General features: G+C 39.2%; 1 protein-coding gene across 1 annotated transcript; it reads left to right on the top strand.

Annotated features, from left to right (window-relative positions):
• The first annotated feature begins 715 nt into the window (after positions 1-715).
• On the top strand, positions 716-21,469 carry erp27.S (endoplasmic reticulum protein 27 S homeolog). Its single transcript, XM_041561696.1, has 7 exons — positions 716-866; positions 5,078-5,169; positions 6,436-6,573; positions 6,797-6,913; positions 8,882-9,007; positions 15,945-16,142; positions 21,371-21,469. Exons 1-7 carry the CDS (start codon positions 764-766, stop codon positions 21,410-21,412), a joined length of 816 nt encoding a protein of 271 aa, XP_041417630.1. The 5' UTR covers positions 716-763; the 3' UTR covers positions 21,413-21,469.
• Positions 21,470-21,966: the final 497 nt, after the last annotated feature.

The raw sequence follows: 21,966 nt of genomic DNA, 5'->3' as shown, positions 1-21,966 counted from the left end.
CCTAAGAAGCTTCCCACTCTTCTTTGAACCCATGGATGATGAGGATCTTCCAAAAGTAGGCTGCAAATAATGGACATGAAGAAACTGGTCAGTCCTATACTCTCATCAGCCACAATCATCAGGAAATGAAACTTCAGTGGAAATTTTGTGGCACAGTAGTACAGTAGTCTTTAAGTGAAATTTTGACCAAATGCTTAAAACAAATCAAATAAGTGACCTAAAAAACCAATATGTTGTTATTACACAAAGATAATAAAAAAAGTGATTACATTTTGTAAAAAGACAAATAAAAGCATATGGAGGAGGAACATGGCACTACAACACCTCATAACTGTTTTGTGCAGTTAGGAAACTTTTGAATTATTTCCAGTGCATTATTATACAATTCTTCATGTTTTGCATGTAATCTTCCATGCTGTGAATAATCCGTTTGCACAAAATTAACATTTTACTTATATTTCTATAACTTAGGGACCCAAAGGTAATAAAGGACATTTGCTGAAATACTTTCAATGATGGCACTCTAAGAAGAAAAAGCCTTTCCTATCAAGACAGCTTGTTTTATACTGAGGCATCTCATGCATTTGAATAATGTCCTAATAATAGCTACATTTGTGTCCTGTTATCACAAAGTGCAAAGTTTATAAAAGCAGATGTGATGTTCCCATGGTTTGTAGGCTTCCCTACTTTATTTGCTCTTGGAACAGTCACAAGAATCTTTTACACATTGAGGAGTGGGAGGGAGCAGTCACCAGTAGCAGTAATGTTAGGAAGCATGACAAGGCCAAGCATGAGCTGTCTCCTGCTTGTAGTACTCATTGGTACTTCATCAGGCACAGATGTGGGAAACTCCACGAAAAGTGAAGGTAAGAAATTCTATCAATTTCATATTATTGTGAGAGAGGACAAATGATATCAAAATCAGAACCGATACATTGCCAACATCTTAAATGTAACACTCAGACTAAACCTAAAATAAGTAAACTTAAAAGAATATCCATGTTACCATTTTTATAAATATCCTGGTAGGGATAGGGAAGTCCATAAGGTAGACAGAAGGAAAGCTGGATCATCCTAAATTTATAGAGCTGTCTTAAAAAATCCAATCCAATGTTGGTCATACAAATGCCGGCCACATCTAGATATTCTGTAAAAACAAAAGAGTCCCCAAGCAATTTTTATCAAGCTTATACAAAAAGTTCCCCAGGTACCTACAGAAGTCAATTATCTATTTGTGAAACCCTACCAATTCCTATTTTTTTATGAATGACCTCTACTCTCACCCTATGGCATGATACAACAAACCTGCAGTATGATGACTCATTAAACTGCACCGAGGAGTTCAGCCCCTGCTAATGTAAATAGTCACAGCATTTTGGAATACATATCTGGGAAAATATCTTACTTACGGTTTATCTCATTTATCACAGTGAGCAAAGGATCTCAAAAAGCCATGTGACTGTCCAGGATGAACACTGAGACCTGAACAAACACTAAAGTGTCTTGGGCTCCCGGCTCTCATATGAAAATAATCACATATGGAGTTTTTGCTGCCCACGCTAATGATTTCACTATCCCTTTTGTACATATTATACCTTTCTACAATTTATATAGGGGTTCCAAATATGGTCATACTCTTCATTTTTTAATTTCCAAGTACACACATATATATGTGTATAGCATTACCATTTACTGTGCAAACTGATGACATATGTTTGATGCAACATGCTAACTGTATGTTGTATGCCCCCTAATAAGATACATGATATATCTTACTTTTGTAGAAAAGCATATGGGTAGATTCACTAAAGGGTGAATTGTCCCCAGTGACCACTTCACAAACCTCGCACCACTTCGCCAGGTGCAAATTCACTACCACTATGCTATTTCACTAATAAGCAAAGTTGCGTCCTGGGCGCCGAACGCTGGCGACTATTCACTAGCGTTACTTCGGCAGTGCAAGCATTTCATAGCGAAGATGTGATAGCGTACGTTTGTGCCTAGCGAAAATTCGCTAGTGATCTTACAATGAGTTCAATTTGAATAGGGCGGGTACATTAAATGCTTGAAGTTACCACTTGTTATTAAAAATGTCCATGGAACCTTAATAAAGACCAAAGAGTTATTATAATGCCCTACACATGAGCCCACTGTAAAATGAATACTCCATATGTTCTCAAATGTTTAGCCAAAAAAAGTTTGTTAGGACTTTTGCAGGCAATCCCACTTAAAAAACGAAAAGTCGCCAGCGTTTTTTCAACTTTAATGCATTTTCAGCAGACTGGATATGATGTAACTGACATCAGATTGAGGAAGATCTAGCTTTATTTTTGCAGTTCACCTGGTCTAAGGTGGCAAAGTCAACTGTCGTGAAAGAGGTAATGTTCAGTAAAATATGCACTTTACTGACCATTCGCCTGAGCGAAAAGTTGCCTGCCGATACAGTGCCAATGAACGCTAACGACGGTCCCGTTCACTGGCGAATTGTTGTCTGCGCCTGTTAGTGAATTGGCGATGTGGATTTCTAGCAAAATTACGATACTGACGCCCACTTCGTCCGTTAGTGAATCTGCCCCTATAAATACTGGGCTGACAGATCACATGACTGTGCTACCATTATTAATATGCTCGGTTAGCCATTTAATAGCATTTTGTCTTTGTCTGGATGATGTATACCAGGGACAAATAATGTACTCTATCCACCAACACCCATCAAGAAAAGTGATGGTTGTATTTATTCAAAGGATAAAAACTTTCTAAATACTTCCTGAACAAAATGAAGGAAAGAATGAATATACAGTTTCTTCTTGTGTGATTTGCGTGACTGCAGCTGTTCTATTTCCCATTGCTGTTGCAATGCCCAAATGCATCAGGTGGAAAGGGAGGCACATTTTTCTTGTTATATCCCCAAAGAAAACACAGATAAATATTGCATATACATTTTGGATGGAATGAAAAAAGAAAAAGGACATGATTACAATACGTTGGGGCATTGTTAACTACAGTTTGTTGCAATGGCAACAAATAATGTTGTTTAATTAGATAATAACCTAAGGGATAACAAGCTCCCTTAGAGACTCTATGCTAGTGTTGTACAATGGAAAGATGTACTAAATATTACTGAACTGTTCTGAATATGGAAATATACAGTATTGATATACAGTATATATTGATATAATGAGTAACTAAATATTTCCAGTACTTATATCTACCCAATATGCCTTACATATGGTCAGGTTCTACTCTGAAGTTAACTTCTCTCAATTCCTATGGTTCTGTCCTCCTGTCAGAAATGGGAGTATGGGATGCAAGTGGTTTTATCATCACATCACCCAGATTCTGTTTGGCAGGCTACAGATGATGTTATGCAAGAGAGATTGCCAGCGCATGGTTTGTCTTTAAAAATAATTATACAATTAATAATGAATGGAGGGCACACCAAAACTTTCAAAGGTTAGCGAGAGGTGCAGAAACAAATGTTACCCCTACTAAAGGTAACCCATATCAATAATTAATCTGCATGTTTGCACACCAAAACAGAAACAGTTTAACGAAAGGGTGGTTTGAAAAAATAATTTTTACTTTTGTTCAAAGAAAAACATTTTATATGGACAACGCCATACAACACATGGCATAATTTATACAATGTTAAAAAAGTAGCATAGAATATCAACCACCCATTAGTTATATGTAGCAAGCAAGAAATCAGCAAGGGAGCGGATACACCTACCAGAAAAATGAGAATGGCCCCAACGTTTCGGCACCAAGGCCTTTGTCAAGGGGATTAAAAATAATTATTACAAAAAATGAGGTGTACCACACTTTGGCCAAAATATGCAAGCTCACGTGCCACGTCAATGCTCGGTCAACGCCATAGTGTGGGTTAGACCAAGCGATTCTGGTTTAGTTTAAAGATGATTTCGGCACCAAGGCCTTTGTCAAGGGGATTAAAAATAATTATTACAAAAAATGAGGTGTACCACACTTTGGCCAAAATATGCAAGCTCACGTGCCACGTCAATGCTCGGTCAACGCCATAGTGTGGGTTAGACCAAGCGATTCTGGTTTCGGTCACAGGGGGTCACCGTCTTGAAAAGTGGCTCGGTCAACGCCATAGTGTGGGTTAGACCAAGCGATTCTGGTTTAGTTTAAAGATGAATTATTATTTTGTAATAATTATTTTTAATGTAGCAAGCAAGAAATCAGCAAGGGAGCGGATACACCTACCAGAAAAATGAGAATGGCCCCAACGTTTCGGCACCAAGGCCTTTGTCAAGGGGATTAAAAATAATTATTACAAAAAATGAGGTGTACCACACTTTGGCCAAAATATGCAAGCTCACGTGCCACGTCAATGCTCGGTCAACGCCATAGTGTGGGTTAGACCAAGCGATTCTGGTTTAGTTTAAAGATGATGTTATACCAGAATTGTTATACTTTGCTCACATTGTGTAGCGGATAAGAGGAGAACATCGTTCCACTTGCTTAATGTATATCTTGCAATGAGGGCATCGGGGGGACATCAATTATTAATATCATTATTATAAACACATATTTATAAAATGCAGACAAATTTACACAATGGTACACATTTTGTATACTTGGTTTATTTTTACTAAATGTTTTTATTTGTCTGTGATCAATATTGTGTGTAATCAATGTCTATGTAAGGCATCTACTACTGCATACAATATATCTATCAATGTATCTATTATTGGAAAAAAAAATTATTGGAATGAACTGACCACCAGTTGGGTCTCAAATGCTGGAGGCTTCACTTGCATCCCCCAATGGCCACTTGTCGGTAGCATTTCACCTTTTTGATGGAATTTGTTGTAAGCTCTTGTGAGCAGGGTCCTCAAATCTTCCCCCCCCCCTGAACCCTGTCTATTTACTGTAAGAACCTGATTGTTATAGTAACACCAAAACACTGTTTAACTTGGCATTGAGATTCTACAGCCAGACAACCTCAGTGATGGAAACATTTAGTGAATTCCCTATCAATGAAAAAGTATATGTAAACATGGGGTCAGTGCATGGAAGATAATTTTGCTCTGCTCTATGTGCTTTACTCTAGAGCCTGTTAGAAATGCTAAGGTCCTTGCAGATGTCCCATCTACCAATGTCTTTATAGAGTCTTCAGAACTTGCTGTGATTGGATTTATCGAGGTATGTTACAATACTTTATGAACAGTGTTCTTCAAGACAGTAATCTACCCACACACATATTGGTATTATAAAGCATCCATACAATCTGCTAGTTGCCTATCTGGATATTGTACTATTTGGTTAAATACATAAATTACCAGATTGCACTGATCCAGTTGACTGGCCAGAGAGATTGATGCGAGCTGATCAATCATAGTAGTTGCTGTTGTAAAATACACAGTTCAACCTTGTTTCAATCTGGAGAACAAAGAAAGGCTAAATACTACGTCCAGAAACAATGCTTCACAACAATATTTGGAGAGTTCTTGTGGTCATGCCTAAACATATAAATTATTATAGTCATACCATATACATTTTTAATCCTGAACCAACAAGTGTATTTGTTTAAGCTATAATATTGGTGCTTTGGCCGCCAACTCAGGTCATTGTACCTGATCCTGTGCTTTTTGGAAAGAGCCAGCACTTGGAATTGCTTTCAGATAAGCTATTGTTTCTCCTACTCAATGTAACTAGAGAAGTTGCAGTGGGACTTTGATGTTTATTAATGAGTGCTAGTCTTATATCTTTACCTAGCACTGCAGGTGTCAGGAAGCTGTTATCCTGTTACCTTCCCACTGTTCTGTTTATAGGCTGCTGGGGGGGGTTGTCACTTTAGGTTGCAGTGCAGTAGTACAGAATGACTGAAGTCTATCAGAGCACAAGTCACATGGCTGAGGGCACCTTGGAAACTATGTCAGATTTCAAAATTAAATATTGAAAAATCTGTTAGCTCTTTGGAACAATGGATTTTATTATAGAATTCTGTTGGAACAGCATTACTAACTGGTGCTTTTTTTTAAAAAAAAAAAAAACCTGTTGTCACATGACAGAAGAGTTTTGTGTAGAGTCATCCACAGTTCATAGTTTGCTGTTTCTTTTAAGAGAATGTAAATCATTCTGGCATTGCTCTGATCCTTTTGGAGAAGGTTATCATACGTGGGACTCTGTAGAGGCTGAGAGAGAACTGTAGAGGCTGAGAGAGAACCAAAACAGATAGAGAGGCTGCTCCTAGAGCTAATTTTAAGCAAGAAAGCTTAAAAGTAGTTGCAGGTTTGCAAAATATAAGTAGGTGTCAAAAACTAGCAGAAGAGTATTGCTCTGTTAAGGGAATAAGGAATTAACAGCAATGATGTACTAGTTTCCATTTAAATTTAGTGTACATATTCCCTATAATGATAAGTATCATTATACTGACAAGCATCTGATTGCTTGATATCATTTTCACAGGATCCAGAAGCACCAGAGGTTCAAGAATTTAATGCACTTGTGAACAAGCACCCAGAATGGGATTATGGAATAAGCACCAGCAAAGAAGTTTTAAAGCACTTCAAAATCGAAGGCAATACAGTGGCACTGTTCCGCCAGGTAAATTATGCATTACCCGGTTGAGTTTAAATTATTTGACTCCCAAAAAGTCAAAAAATATTCTTTTCTTTCACCTTTATGAAAGTCTAGTCTGCTCTGAGGGTTCAACACATCTACAATATCTGTAACTATTGGCACTACCTAATATTGTCTTCAACAATTGTCTTTAGCCACAGTGACCAATATTTTTGCTTTATATTATTGCTTTTTCAATTAACTACAGGTAGACAACAAGAGAGATGACTTAATATTAAAAGACTTCCCAGGAATCAATATTGAGAAGCTCTTCCGTTTCTTGACCATAAATGAACTGAGAATGGTGACAGATTACAATGCAGTGGTAAGAGACAATATTTGTTATTATAAGAATTAATTAAAGCTCATATTTGGTCTATCAGTCTGTTATACAATTAGTTCAACATATTCTACTTTGCAAAATAGTTGAATAGAAAATGTTTGCTTTTAGTTTCTGCAGGATTTCCGAATGTTAATATCAATATATAGTGAATAAAGTACCCCCTCTTGTAAAATATAAGGATATTATAAGTTACCGAGGAGTTTCATGACCATATAAAAACACGAGGCCGATACAGGTCATGGAACTCCGAGGTAACTTCTAATATCCTCATATTTTGCAACAGGGGGTACTTTATTTATTATGATACACAAGTTTCAGTGAGTCATGTGACAGAAATGACATCAGAACTCACCGTTTATAACTGATGACATCAGAACTCACCGTTTATAAGGATATAATTTACAAGATATTCATGGCTTTTGTGTATTATATGCATATAAACCAGATTATTGCCATGTCTTTGGGGGGAAGGTTTGTCCAGGAGTATATGACCCATTGGGTTCCTAAATCATATACAGTATCAACATATGCGTATCAATTTTATTGTTCAGGTTTAGTAGAAGAGGTGGCTCTGGAGAAAAGGAGTCCCAGTGGAATTACTTACTGATGTACAATAACATTAGATGTGTTTCAAACAAATCATTATCCCTTGGTTTTTGGAGGATTGTGGCCCAGGAGTATAGAGAGTTTATGATGAATACACAGAATCGATATATGTGCTTGTGAGAAGTAGATTATATTTTCAAATGATATGGGGAGGAGAAATATGAAAACACTACCCTGTGGGAAGTTACACTTTCACTTACAGTGAAACCCCAATTTCAGATTCTGTGATTTTATACACTTTACACTATTTTGTGCTCCCGCCAATATACTATATAACACAATAAATTTTCCTGATTTTTCCATTGCCCTGATTTTCCACCATTTTTTTTCTGGTCCCCTTTAAAAAAAAGTTAAATATTGGTTCTACAGAATTAACAGATTTTAGTAACAAAAATCAGCAGCTGTCCATAGAATAATGGGACTCCCTGATTCCCAGCAACGGCCAAAATTACATTGAAATTAAGCAAAAAGAATGCAGGATCACTTAACTGGAGTGCAAAGGGACAGCGATAAGTATACATTAAATAAATTCAACAGAATGCTTAAGCTGTTGAAGTGTAGTACAATAATATTGATCAAAGATAACATGTACTAGCTATCACTGATTTCAAAATTTCAGTTTTACTTGTATGTTTCTTTGAATTTTTTTTAAAAATGTAAATACATAGAGGGACATATCTATTATGCAAATCTGGGGTTTGCATGGAGTAAAATTACAAACACCTTGATAAGTTCACCATTTATGTTACACAAATTTTTAAACCGTTTTTACGTCTAATTTCATTTTAACAGCATAATAAATATGCCCCATAATGTCTAACTTGTCTGAGTTTTAGTATTATCATTATCTATATGTATTAATCAACAGATATCTTCTTGGAGTTTACTTATTCTCTTTAAACTAATTGCTTAACCACCAGCTTAGCAATGGGACAGCTTTCAAATAGGTACAGGTGGTGTAACTGTAGAATTTCTGTCATTGCAAGGGCCTTGAAAAACAATATTTTGTATACTTCAGATTGTGAAGTCCAGGGCCTAAAGTAAAACAAGTAGATCACTCATTGTCAGCATATTAGGCCCATTAAGAGATTAGGGGTTTCTTTAAAAAAGTTGTGCATGAAGTAAAACACAATTCTGATGCAAAATTCTACTGGCACGTAAAGGGTTTAAATAACACAGTGCAGCCAAAAAGCATCCTCCATGCATTAATTGCAAAAATGTACTTTGAAATCCTTATAAATACAGTAAATAATACTCAGAGTGTATGCTTATTTAGGACTAAAAGATGCATTTTCCATAAATATATTTTACTTTGTATATTGCCTTGTGTTTATTAAACCACAGACAGCTATTGGACTTTTAAACAGCAACATTCAAATCCACCTGCTCCTGTTCATAGACAAAGGATCACAGAAACAAGAGGAAATACTGAAGGAATTTCGAGAGGCAGCAGTGGAACTGAAGGGAAAGGTTAGTTTTTTGCTTGAGGAATAGGCACCTGGCAGGGGGTGGATCACAAGTTGTACCCCATGTATGTGTCCAGGTAATGTTAGGTAAGCAGTGCAGCAACAATATGAGCCTGGCTGATCATTGTACTTCTATAAATTAAAGTAGCATAGTATTGTTTTTTTTTTTTGTAACTTAGATTTTTATTGGTTTTACAAAATCATAGTAAACAGTACAGCTTAACATTTCTGTGGTTCAGCAGAAATAATGAAAATAGATACAGGTACAAGAAAACAAATATATGAAAAAGCACCAGGGGAGAAACTTAATATAGCACGGTAATTGGCAGAGCAGGCAGATGTAAGACAAGTAGCAAACAAAGCTGATGTCCTAAACCTGGGGCAGATTGTATCAGAATAGGAAAAGAACTACTCTAAAGAAAATCAAATCAAAGAACAATCCACCAGGCCTCTCACGACTAAGTGGCAGATGGGGGGTGGATTCCTTGCGACCCATTGACAACTAACTCTCTTAAATCCCATATGTCCCAGATATTAATAAACCGCTCCATAGTGTTAGACAACATGGCAATACCAGCTTCAAAGGTTCTGTTAGCCTTAATTCTGGAAACTATCTCAGACAAAGTAGGTGGCACAGGGTCTTTCCAGTGTGAAGAAATGGCCAGACGGGTTGCGGTCAGTATTTGGTTCACCAAAGCTTGACCACAATTGCGAAGTCGTGATATAGGTTTCCCCAGTAATAAGACAATAGGATCCATCGGAAATGGGCTATGGAAGATACGGCTCAAAAGCTGAGAGATTTCAGTCCACAGCGGCTGTATCACTGGGCAATCCCAAAAGATATGAAGCATAGTACCCTGAAGCCCACAGTTCCTCCAGCATAGGGGCGAATGTTGCGGAAATAATTTGTGCAGCCTGTCCGGGGTATAGTACCAATAGGTCAAAATTTTATAAATGTGTTCTTTCTGTCGCACACAAGTGACCATACGTTTAGCGTTGTTCCATATCAATGGCCAATCTTTAGGCTGGACTGGGTGTGGGAGGTCTCGATCCCATTTCTCCATGTACTTATGTCTGGGCAGATCCAAGTCTGGAGGAGCAGACAACATATTGTAGATCCTGGAGATAAGGCCTTTCTGTGGTAGGCCTGGAAGTGCCAAAGTCTCAAACATCGTGGGGGGATGTGATTTGAGATATGTGACATAGGGAGCCAAAAAATGCCGTACTTGAAAATATTCAAATAATTTTATATCCGTTAGGGGCTGCTTCTCCCTAATCACTTGGTAAGGCAACATCCCATAAGCGAGCGGAGTGAGCAGGTCTTTGACCGTAAAGAATTGTAACCTAGACCATCTGGTACAAAACGATGGCTCAGTGCCAGGCGAAAACATCGGATTGTTCAAAAAGGTTGTTACCAATGATTTAGCGGAGACCAATTTGTATTTAAGCCGGGTCTTCAGCCATATAGAGTAGGAAAGCCTGGTGGCGGAGAGGATAGATGATGGAATCCGCAGAGAGAAGGCAAGGTCCCAAATGAGAACATTTAAATGATAGTCCGTCACCATACTATTTTCAATGTGACCCCAGGTGGTAGTTGGAAAATGGTGAGACCATGCTAAAAGTTGCCTCAACTGCGAGGCTTCATAGTATCGTCGAAGATTGGGGACCCCGAGACCTCCCAAGCTCGTATGGGTCATCATCACTGATTTAGCCACTCTGTGGCTCCGGTGGGCCCATATAAAATTGTGAAACAAGGCTTGTAGTTCCCGAAAGACTTTGGGAGCTATCGGAATCGGCAGAGTCTCAAACAAGTAAAGATACTTGGGTAAAACCGACATTTTTAGAGCGGCTATCCTGCCGAGCCAAGAAATAGGGTAATTAGTCCATCGCATGAGAGAGGTCTTTGTTTGCTGAATGAGCGGTTTAAAATTCAGATCATATAACTGAGCATGAGATGCTGCCATCTGGGTCCCTAGATATGTCAAGGAATCCACCCTCCATTTGTAATTGAATTTAAGTTGCAATGCTGCAAGTTCCTGAGGTGGTATGTTGAGTGGGAGAGCTTCCGTTTTATTAATATTAAGTTTGTAACCCGAGATCTTACTATAGCCATCTAGGACGAGGTGGAGGTTCGGAAGGGAAACATATGGATTAGTCATGGTGAGTAGGACGTCGTCTGCAAATAGGGCTATCTTATAATGCACAGAGTCCACTAAAACCCCCCCTATGTCAGGATGTGACCTAATGGCTGCCGCTAGAGGTTCGATGCTTAGAGCATAGAGAAGGGGAGATAAAGGACACCCCTGCCTAGTGCCATTCCTTATCGGGATCGCTTTACCAGATTGACCCGAAAGTTTTAGATGGGTGGATGGGGTGCTATAGAGATTGCGAAGAGCAAGCAGGTAGGGGCCTGAGAAATTCAAGTGTTCCAAGAGTTTAAAAAGGTAAGTCCAGTCTAATCTATCAAACGCCTTTTCGGCGTCTAGGCTAAGAACTAACGAGGGAGCTTTACGTCTCTGAAGTATTTCAATTAGGTCTACAGTACGTCTAGTGTTGTCACCCGCTTGGCGCCCCAAAATGAAACCCACCTGATCCCTATTGATAAGCCTAGGTAGTATTGGGGCCAAACGGTTTGCAAGAATTTTAGTGAACAGCTTCAAGTCCGAGTTCAGGAGGGCTATCGGTCTGTAGTTGGAGCATAGTGTAGGGTCTTTACCTTCCTTGGGCAGCAGTGTCAAGTAGGAGGATAGCACAGAGGGAGGGATGGGTTCACCGTGCAAGTATAGATTAAACAGCTTTAACAGGTAAGGTAGAAGAATATGTTGGTATAATTGATAGTATTTATACGGCAACCCATCTGGACCCGGAGTTTTGCCACTCGGCATAGTCTTAAGGGCGAAGGACAATTCCTCCATCGTAATATCTTTATTTAGAATTCCTAAGTCGTCTTCTGTAAGACCTGGGAGCTCTAAATTCTCTAAAAAGCCAATTATAGACTCAGAATGTAGCCTGGTGTCAGTCAAGGTCGGGGACAAATTGTAAAGCTTGTGATAATAATCGTAAAACAGGGAACCGATCTGGTAAGGGTCATAGGTTAAATGGCCTGCAGGGGTCATCAGAGAGGTTATTCGAGATTGGACCTGTTGGTCCCTCAACTTTTTGGCAAGCAAAGTATGCTGTCTATCAGCCTTTTCATAGAAACGCTGCCGCGTCCAAAGTATGGCCTTCTCAGCCTGTTTTTGCCGTAAGGCGGCTAGCTCTGTACGAATGTGTCTAATTCGGGCCAGTAAAAAGTCACTCTGATTCAAGTTGTATTGTGTTTCCAAGTCTCTAAGTTGCCTATGGAGTGTAAGATAGGTAACATTAGCTGTCCTGTTTTTGTGTGCTGTCAGTGCTATCAGCTGGCCCCGCAAAGTGGCTTTATGGGCTTCCCATAGCGTGGTTAAGGAGGCCACGGAGCCCTCGTTTATAGCAAAATATTCCTTCAGATTACCCTCAATCTTAGCAAACACGTCTTTGTCATGCAGGAGCGATTCATTGAGGCGCCAATGAGGCTCTCGGGGAGGGGATTTAAACAGTTCTATGGTCAATGTGATCGGAGCATGATCTGACCAAGTGATTGGCATAATGTCTGAATCATAAGGTAAGTGTAGGCAAGAGTAGGATATAAAAAAGTAGTCAATACGCGAATGCGTTTTATAAGTGGGCGAATAGAATGTAAACTGTTTATCACGAGGGTGTTTCGTTCGCCAAGCATCAAAGAACTGAGATTGGCGCATAATCTGCCTAAAAGAAGTAGAGAGGGTATGGGCCATCTGGTTTGGGGAGGGTTCCGATCTATCAGTCCCCTGAGAGTATGTCAAATTAAAATCACCCCCTATTATCACATATGTGGAGTGTAATTGTTGGGACTTGGTGATGAGTTTGCGCAGGAAGCTGATCTGCCTTTTGTTAGGTGAGTATACATTGACCAACAATAACTGCACATTAGCATACATTCCTTTGAGCATCAAAAAATGGCCATTGGGGTCTGTGAGAGTCTGGTCAACTCGAAAGGGGCAATCCTTATGGATAAGTATGGCAACCCCTGCTCTTTTATAGGGACCAGAGGAGTAGTAGGCAGTTGGGTAGAGTTTGGAAGCAAGCTTGCTATGATTGTCTTTATGAAAATGAGTTTCCTGAATAAGAGCTACGTCTGCCCGAGAGTGTTTGAGCTCTTTTAAGGCAAGATACCTCTTATGGATACTATTAAGGCCCTTGACATTCATAGATATAAATTTAGCCATAGTATTGGAAGGATAAGTGAAGCTCATCTGGATGGTGACCCGGAGGAGGGAAGGAAAGGGAAAGTAAGCGACCAGACTCCCACATCCCCCCACAACATGTCATAGACCCCCGAAACACATTATAAGTACCCTGACAATCGGGAATGAGAAGAACATGAACTTTGCAAACATACAATAAGCTCCCAAATAAGAGGTGCAAGTACCAGTATCTGAACCAAAATAGCATAATAAACCACAAACAAAAAAGAAAAAAGAGAAAAAAGGAAAAAAGGAAAAATGAAGAAAAAATGTCAGTCATCTCCGCCTAGAGTAGAACCGAATCTGATGGTTGTCCTGTAGAGAAAAATTGAGAACAAAGCCCTGACAAGACGTCAAGAGCTTACGAGGAGCAAAACAAGCACCTCTGGTGGGGGGTGAGGGTCAATATCCACGTAGGGGTCGTGCAGACCAAAAAGAGAAAAGGCAGGATGGGAAAGTGGCCTATCCATCCCTGGATCCAATAAGTGGCTGCTGGCAATAAAGTAGAAAAATAGGGTATACACCCAGCTTGGAAACAATGAGGCTGATGCAAGTCGCCACTCACCCATCGCGAGGAGGCGAAGGGCTGAGGGCTAGCCGTGGCGGTGAAGCTTTCTGTCGAATGGTGGACCATTGAGGCGCTAGCGGTTGCGAGGGCTCCCTTTGTGGGGGATCTTTAGGCGGGTCTCGAGCAGACAGTCCAAGTGCCTTGAGAAATCTGTCCCCATTCCGGGGGTTGTGTAGCGTATAGGTCTGACCCGTGCGTACAACAATCAGCTTGAAAGGGAATCCCCAGCGATAGGGTATGCCGTGATCTCTGAGTGTTTGTGTAACAGGCCGCAAATCTCTCCGTTTGGATAGAGTAATCGGAGAGAGATCTTGAAATATCTGGACCTTATGGGAGCGGAAGGCCCATTCACGGGTAGCTCTCGTTTTCGCCAGGATAGCTTCCTTCCCTTGATAGTAATGAAAGCAGGCAACGATATCACGTGGAGGTTTCGATGCAGCAGGTTTTGGGCCTAGAGAGCGATGGGCTCTATCAAATCTCCATAATTCACTTGGGGTTGTCGCGCATATGAACGCACACAAATCAGCAAGGTAGCCCGGTATCTCGGAAGGGGTTACTTCCTCAGGAATCCCCCTAAATCGCAGATTCTGTCGCCGCGACCTGTTCTCCAAGTCCTCACACATGTCGCGCAAATCACAGACTTCCCCTCTAAGAGTTTCGTTATCTTCCTCAACATACATCAGGCGTTGAGCAATATCATCAGTATAAGATTCCAACTTATCTGTGCGGTCTCCCAGATCGTTAACATCCCTTTGAATCTCTTTTAGTGCTGCATTCACGGCCGCCGACACAGACTGCGTGATAGTGGAAGTCAGCGAGTCCTGCAGTGTCGCTAGCTGGGCCGCTAAAATCTGTGGCGTTACTGGCTGATCGTCCGGCGATTGCGAGGGATCAGATGGGGACCCTTGCGGGGAAGTCTGAGTTGGGGTGAGTGCCGGAGACATACTCACTGATCGCGTGGGTGAGGCAGGTATGCGCGGGGAAGTGTGAGATGCGTCATCGTCCTCACCGCCATCTTGGAACTTCGCGTGTTTGCCTCTGCCAGGGGTTTTGTGCAGGAAAGGTGACATAGTTGCACGTTGTGCCCGGGTTCCACGTTTACCCATGCTTCGGCATTAATCAGAAGTAACCCGGAGTAAAGTGGTGTGCTCTGCAAATAGCGTAATGTCGGGTTAACAGGGATCCAGTGGAGGAGCTCTTAAAGTCTGCGTCCGGACTCCACCATGGCTAAGGACCGCCCTCCAGCATAGTATTGTTTTAATATCAGCCCGGTATCAGTATGTGCTGAAATGTAAGATACTGTAGCTTTGGCTAGTGTTTTAAGCAACCACTACATTTTTGTGTTGAGAATAATGCTATGTACTCTTATGGTAATTTCCTTCATGCCTGAAACAACCCTTTTGCTTCCACATTAAAGAATAAATTGCAAAGGGAGCCCTGGAATCAACAGATGCCTTGAGGAGTTGTTAGTTTGGCAGAACCATTTTGTTTTTTTGTACCTACTCAACTGACTTGCACCTAATGACATATGCTATTTTCATTGCAAACTGGTATGGCAGATATTATATGCTTGACAAAGGGGTTACGCCCCGAAACATTGCATCCACAATAAATGAGCAAGGGTTTTCCCTGCTAGAAATAACCCAAGTTGTGCCAGTGATTTCTCTGCTCTTCACGCTGAATTTGAGGTTGCCAACGCCTCCTTCATTGAGCACCTGGGACTCGTACAGATTGGGAAGGCCAGGGTGTGCAAGGGTAATTTCTTCTCTATTTCCCATGGCAGATATTATGCCATTTGCAGCACATACAATGTTAGGGGAAAATTAAAGCAAATTTTACTTACCAAATTGGTAAAGTAGAGGTGCGCACAACTTAACACTTGTCAGCAATTCCCCTGCCATTATGGGAATAATAAAGTATTACAGGTGAAAAACATCGCCCTTGAGTTAGGAAGTGGGCCCAATTAAATGTTACCTTTCTCAAAGTCAGTTGCACATTCAGAATTAGTAAATGCTAAGGCCGAATTCCTTTACCCCTTTAATATACTGTTTTCAACTCATATTTCACAGGTTCTGTTTGTGAAAGTGGATGTGACCATCAGAAGCAATGAAAAAGTAATGTCTTATTTCCAGCTCAAAAGAAGTGACCTACCAAGAGTGGTCATTTTCAATAGTGAAGATGAGAACAAAAAAATCATGGCTGCTGGTCCTATAACTGCTAAACACCTCAAAGATTTCTGTTATGGATTTCTGTCTGGGAAGAATTCTGTAAGTAATATGCGCCGGTTCAATTAAGTTTATTGAAGATATGCTGCCAAAAAGGATGATTACTATGAGAGCTTTGTATAAGTAAAGAGAATGGCCATGGTGTAAAGTCATGGGCTTGGCAGTTGAATAGTTGTGAAAAACCAATTCCTTATCTAGAGGATGTACATGAGGGCAAAAGGGGGCAAATGTAATCAATGAAATAAAAGCAAAGAATCTAATGAGAACCCTGAAACATTTTTTAAAAGTTATTGCCTACATTTAGGGGGTTGTTTATTAAAGTCTGAATGCCAAAAACTCGAGTTCTTTTTTTACTCTAAAATCCGAATTTTTAGTGGAAAATAAACTTCAAATTTTTCAAGATTTATTATACACCAAGGAAAGGTCAGAATCTGAAAATCCAGTATCTCAGACCTGCCAAGGTTATATATAAGTCAATTGGAGGTTTCTGCGGTCTTCGCTGAAATTAGCCTGAAAATCTGACTATTTTGAGCTTTTCGGACAAAAATCCCAAAAATTTGGGCTATTCGTGAAAAAGCCCAAAAAATTTTGGTTTCATTAACTTTATCGAGTTTGTCCCCAATCCGATTAAATCGTGCTTATTAATAAATAAGGTCAAATCCTGGATTCTAGTTCGCTTTTTTATTTAAAAACTCCGGGTCGAAAACTATTTCTTTTTTTTTTTCTGAAAGGCCCAATAACTTTTTGTTACGCAACTTAGTAATTCAAAGATACCACACTAGATGGCAATAGAAGGTAACAGAAGAAATTCCTTTATATCACTCCAACAAAAATTTACATATCTTCAAAATCCTATGTTTAAATATATTAACTATAGAAATTAGATGCACACATTCATGTCCCTCAGCTATCTGAACCAGAAATACCAAAATAAATCAAAGTATATCACACTATACTGTATACCCATTGCATAGTTGCATACAAGGGCCGGGCCAAGGGGTAGGCAGAGTAGGTACGTGCCTAGGGCGCAAAGCTGGGGGGACCCAAGCACGTACCTCCTCTGTCGCCTACCCCCAGTCCGGTGGCCAACTCTCGGTGGTTTTTACTTTTTCTTGAGTTCCTGCGCATGCGTGCAAACGTATGTTCTCGGGTATTCGTGCATGTACACGTTCGCGCCAATTCGCACATGCGCAGAAGCGCAAAAGAAGTAAAAAGCACCACCTTTCTTGAATGCGAGCGCCACCTTGCACATGCGTACTTGGGCTAAGCCGGCGCCGCGTCTGCCGGCTTGCCTTGGGCACCTGTGTGGCCCGGCCCTGGTTGCATAACTAAAATTCAGCATTTACAATTAAAGGGTGATTTATACATTTTTGAATTTGAGTTTATTTTCTAAACTCAGTCTCAAAATATTTTGATTTAACTCAAGCTAGGGTTTTCCACCATTGTGGGTTTTTTTTAACCTTGATCTCTACCACTTTCATGAAAATACTTCAATCAGAACAGCTCAATAGCATTGAAAAAAAACCCTGCCACTGTAAAAAGAAAAACACCTGCAATAGAAAGTGATTCAGACTAATTTTATTATATTATACTAAATAATTTTATTATATTTACTAAAGTCCAAATTTTTCTGGTCTGAGTTTTAAATTTTAAATTTATTATCTGAGGCTGCTAAAAGTTAGATTAAAAAAGTACTCCATCCCAAACCTACCGAGGTTATGTAGAAGTCAATGGCAGATGTCCCTTTTACAAATTGAAGATATCATGATCTGCGCTGGGTTTCGTACAGGAATCCTAAAAAAAATTGTGGTTTTTGGAGCGATAATTCGAAAAAGTCTGAGTTTTCAGGCGTCAAATCTGGAAAAATGATATGATTCGATTTTTTTCACGATTTTATCAAGTCTTTTCCCCGCACCAGATTTATCTGAGTTCATTTATTGATGAATATGATTAAAATGTGGATGGGAATTTGGTCAAAATGGTTTTACTGAAATATTGAGAATTTTTCGGACATTAGTACTGTATATAACCCCATTAATGTTGTTCTTTGCCATAACTTCACAGCAGTAATTGGCACAGGGAACCTGTGAGAATCCTAGAGATACCACCAAGTTCAGAGGTAGCAGTAGTAGGGAAATTTGTGCAAATTCATCTGTGGTAGTGGGTGTATATGAACCATATTCTATTAGTCAGTGAAGAGGCAGTAATAGAAGCTGAGGCAGGAAGAGAGAGTGAGCAATTTCTTTCACAGAGAATCTTGTTTGCATAATTGCACAATATCTGGGGAACATTTCGGTCCAGCAAACAAGAGTATTATAGCTACAGTAGCAGTTTAACAAGTGATAAAACTAGGGGTGGCCAAGAGGTCTCTGCAATCTACCAGTAGATCAATGGTAACAAATAGATAACAGCAACCCAACAATATCTATATACAGCTCCATTATAACTCAGGACTCTCTTGGGTATTTTCCATTTTGATTTTCAACTCAATGGAGCAAATTCACCCGAACACGGGCGAAGTTTTGCTAGCGTTAATTTATTAGCCCAAAATTTCTTAGCGATCTTTCGCTAGCGTTCAGTTCGTTAGTACTCTTACACTAAGGTCAATTTGAATAGGGTGGATAAATATATAATGTATACACTTCTTTATTAAAGATGTTGGTTAAAATGCATGAAGTGGCTTCTTATTATTACACATGTCCAAGGAAGCAAAATAAAGATTAAAGAGATCCTCTTATGTCCTAGACATGAGTCCACCCTAAAACAAATGTGGCATGCCCCTCAAATTGGTTAAAAAAATTGTTAACACAAAAATCTTTAAGTTTTTAGGACTTTTGAAGGCAATTTTAAAAAATGAAAAGACACCAGCATTTTTTACAACTTTTATGACTTTCCAGCATACAGGATATGATGTCACTGACATAAGATTGAGGAGGATGTAGCTTTGTTGAAAAAACCTTTTTCAAAGTTCTGACCCTTAAATGCAGAGAAGCGCATTTGCTTGGGTCTCTTTGCTGTCACTAAGCCTGCCAGTGCATGCACAGTTGGCCCAAGTCAGGAATCAGCTTCAACTGTGCATGTGCAAATTGGCGTGAGACACGAAGATCCTCAAGATGGTGACCGGGAGCTCCATTGCACCAATTCAACCAACCTCTCATGCACATTTGTATTGATCAGTAAATTTACTTGAAAAAACTGATCCAGGAAAGGCTCAATAAAATTGTGGAAAAATCTATTTTTTTTAGATTTGAGACCCGAAAACTCAGATTAATCATATTATTTTACGAAACCCAGTTCAGATCATGATATCTTCTAACTGTAAACGGGACATCTGCCATTGACTTCTACATGACCTCCGCAGGTTTGAGATGGAGTATTTTTTTATTCGGACATTTATCAGTGAAAAAATAGTGTTTCTCCGCTTTAGAACTCCGACTGAAAAAATCAGAGTTTAGTAAATAACCCCCTTAATGTATCTATGGTCTACACAAGGAACTGTTGTGTTTGGGACTTTTGAAACTTTGGTTGAATTTGGATTTTTTTCTATAAGTCTACTCACAGCGTCTCCTCTACTTTAAGAGGATTTTTTATCAAAGTTCAAATATCAAAAACTCAAAAAATTCTAGATTTTTTAACAATAAAATCTGAATTTTTTGTGAAAAAAACCCTCAAATTTTTCGGAATTTATTTAACCCCGAGGCTGCAAAAAGTCAGAATCCGACAATCCGGCATCTCTGACCTGCCGAGGTTGTATATGTCAATGGGAGTGGTCCCTATCCTAATTGGAAGTTTCTGTGGTCTGCATTGGATTTAGCCTGAAAATCCGACTATTTCCGACTTTTCAGGCAAATCCAAAAAATCATACGATTCGGAAAAAAAACATACAATGCGATTTTTCGTATTTTTTTGGGGGGTTTTCCCTGAACCGATTAATTTTAGTTTTTTTATTAATAAATAAGGATTCTAGTATGGTCTGATTTTTTTTAATCTAAAAAATCAGATAAATTCAGATTTTGATAACTATGCCTCTAATTGTTTTTTTTTACATAATAAAGCTTGAATTCTTAGAGCTTTTAAGAAATAAAGAAAAACCAAACATTTTTCGAGATTTCATTAATTCAAAAAAAAAATGAAATTTGTTTGTTAAAAATGGGTCCCATAAAGTGTATGTTAAGATGTAAAGCAACCACTATTTCAGTGTAAAATACAAATAATAGTGAATATATCAACAACTCTAAATGTTTGGTTGGTTTTAGGCCATTGTTTTTTACTACACTACAGTAACTCCTCTTAATGCACATGACTATGACATTTTCACCTACTGCACTTGGCATGTACCTGAACTAATCTTGGAGATTTAAGATCTAAGCAGGGAACACCAGGGTGCTTGCCCTTTAGAGTGAGAGCCATGAATTCTCCTACATAACTTGAGAAGCAACTGTTGTGGAAATTCAGGAGAAATGTGTTTTTTTTTACATAAGCTCTGTGGATTATGAGCTCACAGAGTCAGAAGCCCTAACAAAAAAATCACAGCATGTTTATAGACTTGGAAACATATGACATGAGACTGCACGGAGTACAGGAGTGAAAGGAGTTACCAGTGGGATAGCACAGAGATATTGCTCCACAGCACAGCAAACTAAAGAACTGCTCTTACAGCCAAGCAGGTGGCTTTGCCCTCAAGGCCAGGGTGCTTGTTTAGTTCAGTGTGAAAATATAAACTGTGTATATAGATAGCCTGTGCAAAATAAAAAATGTTTTTAATATAGTTAGTTAGCCAAAAATTTTATATATAAAGGCTGGAGTGACTGGATGTCTAACATAATAGCCAGAACACTACTTTCTGCTTAGTCAGCAACTTGAAGGGGGGCCACATGGGACATATCTGTTCAGTGAGTTTGTAATTGATCCTCAGCATTCAGCTCAGATTCAAAAGCAACAGATATGACCCATGTGGCCCCCCTTTAAGTCTCTGATTGGTTACTGCCTGGTAAACAAGGTAGTCAGTCAGTGGAAACCAAGAGAGCTGAAAAGTAGTGATCTGGCTATTATGTTAGAAATCCAGTCACTCCAGCCTTTACACATTACATTTTTGGCTAACTAACTATATTAGAAACATTTTTTATTTGTACAACCTATCTATTTACCCAGTTTTTATTTTTACACTGAACAATTCCTTTACATTTAGTTCATTGTACTAAAAAAAATTACTTTTTTTGGTCACCATACAGAAGCTCAAAGTATAACAGCAAAATTCTTTTCATGTTTAGGAGGAAGAGCAAGACAAGAAAGAAGAGAAAACAGAATTATAATATATCATTAACATTAAAATGTGTTTTGAAGAAATAAAATCATCTTTTTCTAATGAATTACAATGCTTTTGCTTGATTATTGAGGAAAATATTTTGAATTATTACTATTTTTTTAATGTTTATGAAACTCCCACATATGTATAGCACAGTTCTGTCAAAGTCACTCATGGTCAGGACTGGATAGTAAAGACTTAATATGAACAAGTACTGGGGAACAGGCAAAAGAGGCAAAGCCAGAACTGGTAACAAGCAGGATAGGAACAAAAGGGTTTAGTACTGATAACAGGTAGGACAGGCATTTCTAGCAAAGACGAATAGCATGGTAACAAAGAGGTTTAAAGGAGCCTGCCCACTGTTCATAAAAAGGCAAACCTAAGATGTTATAACTGTGCTTGGTACTGGATATTATCAATTAGGTGAACCACTTGTTTTGTCACTTTTATTTTGATACAAACATGCAAAAGAGGTGATTGATCAATGCAAACTCGCTGGTGCCCTGTTTTATTAGTACGGGTATGGGATCTGTTATCCAGAATGCTAGGCTGGTTTTGCTT

Source organism: Xenopus laevis, chromosome 4S (assembly GCF_017654675.1).
Source record: "Xenopus laevis strain J_2021 chromosome 4S, Xenopus_laevis_v10.1, whole genome shotgun sequence".
Taxonomy (NCBI): domain Eukaryota; kingdom Metazoa; phylum Chordata; class Amphibia; order Anura; family Pipidae; genus Xenopus; species Xenopus laevis.
Note: the sequence above shows the minus strand (reverse complement) of the source record. Positions and strands in the feature narration are given on the sequence as shown.

What these genes read in the sequence shown, in the direction of transcription:
- erp27.S (XM_041561696.1), top strand. Translation starts at nt 764, where the DNA reads ATGTTAGGAAGCATGACAAGGCCAAGCATGAGCTGTCTCCTGCTTGTA. An exon ending in CTGTGATTGGATTTATCGAG is followed by an intron (nt 5,170 to 6,435) that starts GTATGTTACAAT and finishes TCATTTTCACAG; the next exon opens with GATCCAGAAGCACCAGAGGT. An exon ending in TGACAGATTACAATGCAGTG is followed by an intron (nt 6,914 to 8,881) that starts GTAAGAGACAAT and finishes ATTAAACCACAG; the next exon opens with ACAGCTATTGGACTTTTAAA.